Here is a 7064-nt window from a genome sequence, read left to right on the forward strand (position 1 = left end):
TTGATTCGGGGAGCGTAGATATGTTCGATGAGAAATCAATCACAGAATTTTGTCCCTTGATGTGCGATTCCTACCCCAAAAGTGGCAGAAAGAGCTATCCGTGCATTGCTTCCGTTTGTGTCGACATATCTTGTGAGTCAGGCTTTTCAACTCTGTTAAAACGAAGCAACGTAGTAGATTAGAGGTAGAAATGACCTTGCGTTGTGCCCTTCAAGCACCTCCAAGTGCGTATCCCAGAATTGGCGAAGAAAAAACAATCACAGGTTTCATTGACTGTAATCTTCATCTGAATAAAAATTAATTACAAATTTACAATATCCTGGTATTCTTATTGAACTTTTTGTTTATTGCATTATGCTTCAGTTTGGTTCGTTAAGTAATTCACTATAAATATAAAAACTATTTTCTTTTATTCAAGTTTCTTATAAATCCATCAAATATTTTCAATTGGCATTTAATTTTGTAAAACCTACCGTAAAAATAATCCATGTAAAATTGTAAATGTATATGTACTAATATGGAAAATAAAGGTTTTCAGTATTATATATGCATATTATTTGGAATGCACTTTTTGAGGCAGACAATCTTGAAAGGAGGGGGAATGACATTCTGACATATGGTGAAAGGGTGTATGGGGCAAACAAGGCTGGTAACCACTGCTATAGGACCATCAAGTGTGGCACCACTGACATGATCTTTGCTGCCCTCAGACAGCAGGAAAAAAGTGCAAACAACAGCAAGTCATGACCTGTAGGTAGAAGGTAGTAGGTAGCTGTCAAACAGGGAGGTACTACTGCCTGGGAAGATATTAGAAGCATAATGTATTAATCTAATTGTAGACCCCTGCTGCCATATGGCATCACGAAAATTGTGACCAAGTCCAAGGTTGCTGATCTGACTTTCTGCCTCATTTATTGTACATACAATTGTTGGTCTCACTGTTTCTCTTACTTGACAACACAACATACATAATGTGTATCGTTTCTCATTCTTGATTTATTTTTCGTTTTTTGTATTTATTTATGGTTATTATTATTATTTTTAGTATTATTTTTTAATTTTAGTACAGATAGTTTTGTTATTATTATTATTATTATTATTATTATTATAATAATAATAATAATAATAATAGTCATTATTATTATCATCTCCAGGATGCCCGCCGATCCTGGGGGCATCCCTAGGGGTGGCCTGCCCCTGGGAAGGCCCTGGCGTCGATGCAGGCCATGAGAGGTCCCCTGAGGCTTCAAACCTATTTGAAGGTCCCTGTGGGCTCTGGGAGTGGCCTTGTCGCCGCTGCCCCAACGAGGGCCCCTGAAGCACGGGAACCTGGTGGGGTGCCTTGTAGAGCCCCAAAGAGCGCTGCTCCTTGTAAGACCCCTCGGGGGCAGTTGTTTTGCACTATTTGTAATTGGGAGATATAACATTAAATACATACACCACCCAACGCATTTGTGCATCACGACTGCGAACAATGTAAAGAAGACTAAAATATCCACCAGGAAACATGCTAAAGTGCTGTGCTGACTGACTGCTCTGTTCTCCTCTATTGGCTGTTATTTGCGTATTTACTATTCCACCAATCACAGCAAATATGTGGATTGCCGGATGTATGCAATATGTATGACACCACGCAAGGTATAGGGGCCCCGAGTGGCGCGCGATCGTAAGTATCCCTGGGGTTACCACCACCTCCTGGAGTGGCCTCGTGAGCACCGCCAATCCTGAGGTCTCTGGGGGTGCCGCCAGCCCCGGTAGGGACTAGGGGGCGCCACAGTTCCTGGAAGAGACCCTGGGCACACAAACACGGCAGGGCCTCTGGGGCTTGCCATCTTGAAACTCTTGGGGGCGCTGCTTCCCTGGGAGGACCCTGGGAGCACCCCTCGCCGCCCCTGGGAGGGCCTCGGGAGCCACGTTCCCTGGAAGAAGGCCTCACTGTGCCACAGTCCCTGGCAGGCTCCTGGAGGCTACGCCGCCCTGGGAGGCCCCTGGGGTGCCACTGCCCTGTGAGGGCTCTTGGGGGCCCACGGACCTGAAGTGTCCTTCTGCGGCCACTGCCCATGGGAGGGCCCCTTGGTGTCATTGCACCCCCCGGAAGGTCTCCTGGGGTTGTCACAGTTCTCAGAGGGCCCCTGCGTCCCGGAAGGGCTTCGGGTTGCCGCCGCCCCTGCAGTGCTTCCGGAAAGCGCTGCACCTGCTGCAGACAGGAGGCCCAAAGGAGCGCTGTTCGTAGGGCCCCTTGTGGCAGTAGTTTATCACTCTTAGAATAATGGGAGATATGACGTTAAATAAACATACAGTCCATCGCATTTCCAGTATCTCTGCATCAGAAACACTATAAAGGAGACTAAATATCCAACAAGAGCATAAGTTGGGGTGTTGCTGACAGAGTGCTCTGTTCTCCTATTGGTTGTTATTCGGTGTATTTACATTTTAGTCCACCAATCACAGCAGAAGTATTGCTGGACGTATGGCTGCACATGTACAACACCACGACCAAGCAGGCTATAGTGCCCCCGTGGCAGCGTGCCTCCCCAAGAGGCCCCCTGAGGTCACCGCCACCCTGAGAGACCCTGGGAGCACCGCTAAACCCTGGAGGGCTCTGGAGGTACCGCCGCCCCCTGATAGGCCTTTTGAGGGCGCGACAGCCCTGGTGGGCCCTTTGGGGTGCCATACAGCCCATGGCAGCCCCTGGGGGATTTGCCACCTTTGGGAGCAGGAACCCCGGGGCGTACTGCCACCTGGGACGAACCTATAGGGGCGCTGTCGTCCTGGAGTGGCCTTGGGGGCGCCACAGTCCCTGGAAGAGGTACCTGTGCCAACCTGTGGCAGGGCTCCTGGGCCTGCTGCCCTTGGGAGGGCCCCTGAGGGGCGCCACGCCTCTGCAAGTCTCTGGGGGTTCCAAGACCCCTGGCTAGTCACTGTTCATAAAATGTCCGTTTTGGAGGTCTTTCTCAGTCCAGGGATGATGTTCCCAAACATTCCACTAATGAATATTTCAGTGTGTTTGTAATCATCACAGTGGCTTGTTTACATATGCCCCTGCTTCTACCCAAGCAGCACGTCACATACATTAATACATAGCTTTATGGAATTCTTGTTATACTGTACCGAAGTATCTGGTATGCCACATAAAAGGACAACTGCCTGCCCCTAATCCTACCCCCATCTCTAGTAAATGCTGGTGTTACTGACCTGTTAAGTTGTTCACCTGCAGTAACACAGTACCGGCGCTGGTGTTACTGACCTTGTTAAGTTGTTCACCCGCAGTAATAACACAGTAAATTGTTGTTGGTGTTACTGACCTTGTTAAGTTGTTCACCTGCAGTACAATACAAAAATTGTTGTTGCTCGACCTTGTTAAGTTGTTCACCTGCAGTAATAACATTATAAATAAATAACTGGTAGTACAAAAATTCTCTACTTCGATAATTATAATCATCTCCAATTGTCACTATTTATTGGTGTTAATGTATAATTGTGAGAAGTTTTCCTACATGGGTACTATTAATGAGTCATGAGGGTGAGAGGAACAGCACCAGGAATGGTGGTGTTATAAACTTATATAACTCTGTGGCCAAAACCAATGCTCATAATGAATGTAAAGTAGTAGAAAGTAGTAGGTAGCTACTAAAACAGGGAAACTACCGCCTGGGAAGATATTGAAGCGTAAATGCTGTCTAATGGTAGACCTGCCGCCATATGGCATCACGAAAATTAACGTCCCAGGTTACTAATCTCTCGGACTTTCGCTCATTTACACGCCACCGCAGGGTCTCAATTGTTTCTATTTTACCAACACAACATACGTAATGTGTATCGTTTCTCTCTTGATTTATTTTTTTTCGTTTTTGTATTTATTTATGGTTATTATTATTATTATTATTTTATTTGTATTTGTAGTAATTTACATTATTTTGTTAATTGTTGTACACACAATAATAGTAGATATATTATTACATATTATTATTATTATTATTATTATTATTATTATTATTATTATTATTATTATTATTATTATTATTATTATTATTATTATTATTATTATTATTATTATTATTATTATTATTATTATTATTATTATTACCAGTGTGTTTCACATGGTAATGTTTACTTCCCCAAGTGAGGCCAAGCTTAAACAGTTAGTATTACTTAATGTAGGTTAAACAAATTAAATACTGAAGCTCCAGTTGAGTGACGCCTTGGACGTCTTACTGTCAACCAATCGGCTGTCTTGCTACAAACAGCTCTAAGCAAAGTTGCAGTGAACAGACTATACAGTATATACTAAATAACATGAAATAAATAAATTAGTTTACAATTGATAAAATAACACATAATAAAGCCCATTATAATTCTTATCTGGCAGAACTTAAGTCTTTAATGACGTCAGTAAAGATGCTGTTTCTTATTGTATGACGATGACCAAGTTGACACAAACAATTATATCAGAGAATGATGACCACACACACACCACCAGGTCTTGTCAGCATCTGCCTTCCTCTGTAACAGCAGGTGAGCCACCCTGGTGTGGTCTCCTCGTGTAGAGCTGTCACATTATCCCTGCACCACCACCACCGCTCCACCGCTACACCATAAAATAAACCCTACAAATAACTGATAGATGACGTACATGTAGGGCTCAAGAACAACAAATGTCATAAAAGGTAGAAAATAGACTATAAATATTACGTATCATTACATCACTGATGGCAAATATTTAGTAGAGACGTCAATATAAATGTTATGATGTATTACTTTATGTGTACAAGGTGAATGTTGAGGTATTATTATACTACAGTACAGTACAGTACAGAGGTAGTAACAATAGCGCTAGTTGCGCTAGTTAGGCTGCACCTCGATTATGCGGTTCAGTTCTGGTGCCCCTATTATAGAATGGATATAAATTCACTAAGCTAACCTAACCTACAACTCCTGAACATTTATATAAAGAAGACGAGAACACATTACTCATGCTAACTGTCAGCCAACATAGTAACTTTCTTGAAGGCGCTGTTAAACGTCTTACTCAGTGGACACCAAAATAAAACTTCGACTCAGGTTTAAAAATGTTGATGATTTTATTGGGAGGAAAATAAGAAAATTACGGTAAATTCTCGCAGTGCTACAGGTCATCCTTCGCTGAACGGTCGTGTCGTGGAAGCAGGGGAGAGGAGAAGGAAGAAGAGGAGGAAGAGAAGGAGGAGGAAGAGAAGGAGGAGGAAGAGAAGAAGGAGGAAAAGGAGGGAGTTTCGACCTATGACAGGGAGACGGGTGCTCTACATACATGTATGGTGTCCGGCCTTAGCGTGGTAGGGAGCTCTATTATCTCTCTCGCTTGGTGTAGTATCCGGGTGGAGAAGATCGTAAGTGGAGTTACTGGAAGGTGGAACATGTCCATCTCTGGCCACTCACACAGAACGGTGTCTTGGTGGCGTTGTGATCTGTTTGTTTACCCCGACGATGCAGAAAGTAGTGAGGCGGTGTAGTGGTTCCAATGCTATTCCCAAGATGGTTACTTACATTCCTCATGTTTTACTTTTCATTCCTAACTCATTTAAAGTTTATATACACAGGCCAAAACTTCTTACAAATATTTATAAAGATATTTTCCGGGAATTACACTTGTGCGCGGGAAAGTTTGCGCCACGGGAGAGTTCATAATGACGTTCATGTTTACGCTGTGGTCCTCCCTTTTAATTCTCACTTAAGCCATTCTTCTAAAAGTTACACGACCTCCTTATTTGTTTTAGAGAAATTTTCGCCTCCTTAATGAATGGTGCAGGAGTCATCTGCATTAATTAGCATGGTAATGAGGCAAAACAGGAGCGGCGTGCATTAAGCTTCACTTACCTCGTTAAAACCATCTTCATATTCTCCTCATAGGGTTTATCCTCCCCACACCCAGCGCGCCAACACATGCTGCCTCGCAGGACTATTTTCCTCTGGAGTTATTATTACGGGAACAGCTATAGGACAACATCTCTTATTTAACTCGTTTATAATCTTTGAATTTTAATATTTACTTGAATCGAGAATTTTCCTTTATATGTAATTATATTTAAGGACTTTCTTTGTTACTTAACTACGAGTATATATTTCAAGGGTGATAGTGTGTACACATCAGTTGGTATACAACTGACAAGACGCCCATCAAAGTTTGTGTCAGTTATTATAACTATTTACTCCCTTGTCTCTCTCTCTCTCTCTCTCTCTCTCTCTCTCTCTCTCTCTCTCTCTCTCTCTGTTTTCTCTTCGTCCAACTTCCGCCTGAAGAAAAATAAATCATATCATCACACAATAATAAATTTATTTTAACACACAAATTGTTTTTGTGTGATCTAGCTGAGGGAAGTGTGTCAGTCCGGGGATTTTCGCAACATAAAATCCCGCTTATGATTTTGACCATGTTGTCAAAAGTCATGAATATTCACTTGTCAAAGTTATTACTTATCAACTATATATTTTTGATGTGTGTGTTTTAGCCATTTTGAATAATATGTGACGAACAGATGGTTCCGTCCACGCTTAGGGTATATTGTTAACTGGGTATTTTAACCAATAATAAATGTAACGGAGATGAAACAAAAGCTAGTAATTAAACGATAAAGTATCCATATTAAGTACCAATTAAACATCTCTTCCTGGTACACCAAATTTATCTCAGAAGTTCAGTTTGTTTCAGAAGTGAGTTTGACGCAATACATTACCCACTCCTCCCTGCCTCCCTCTCCCTCCCTCTCCCTCCCTCCCTCCTCCCTCCTCCCCCCTCCCTCCCTACATCCCAATTCTCCTCCTCCCTCCTCCTCCTCCTCCCTCCCTCCCTCCCTCCTCCTCCCTCCCTCCTCCTTCCCTCCTCCCTCCCTCCAACATTAATAACTACTGCACCTTAGAATTAATAAATGGATAAATCAATAAACAAAATAATAACTGTCCCCCGTCTAGCTCTCTCTGGCCTGACTGCCGCCGGCTTGTAGGTGTATCTGACTATCCCTGAGTATCTGACTCGTCCGTCTAGCGCTGCTGGTCCGGCTCCCGTCCACCTGTCACCAGCTGTCAGCCGC

At 43.1% G+C, this 7064-nt stretch overlaps 1 protein-coding gene across 1 annotated transcript; it reads right to left on the reverse strand.

The window, feature by feature from the left end:
- Positions 1-1252: 1252 nt before the first annotated feature.
- LOC121866568 (basic salivary proline-rich protein 1-like) lies at positions 1253-5532 on the reverse strand. The gene is made up of 5 exons (XM_042366335.1): positions 5524-5532; positions 3306-3373; positions 2592-2892; positions 1687-2260; positions 1253-1401 (listed from the first exon to the last, which is right to left on the reverse strand). Exons 1-5 carry the CDS (start codon positions 5530-5532, stop codon positions 1253-1255), a joined length of 1101 nt encoding a protein of 366 aa, XP_042222269.1.
- Between the last annotated feature and the right edge of the window lie 1532 nt (positions 5533-7064).

The sequence above is a fragment of the Homarus americanus genome, unplaced genomic scaffold (genome assembly GCF_018991925.1).
Source record: "Homarus americanus isolate GMGI-L3 unplaced genomic scaffold, GMGI_Hamer_2.0 scaffold16430, whole genome shotgun sequence".
Classification (NCBI taxonomy): domain Eukaryota; kingdom Metazoa; phylum Arthropoda; class Malacostraca; order Decapoda; family Nephropidae; genus Homarus; species Homarus americanus.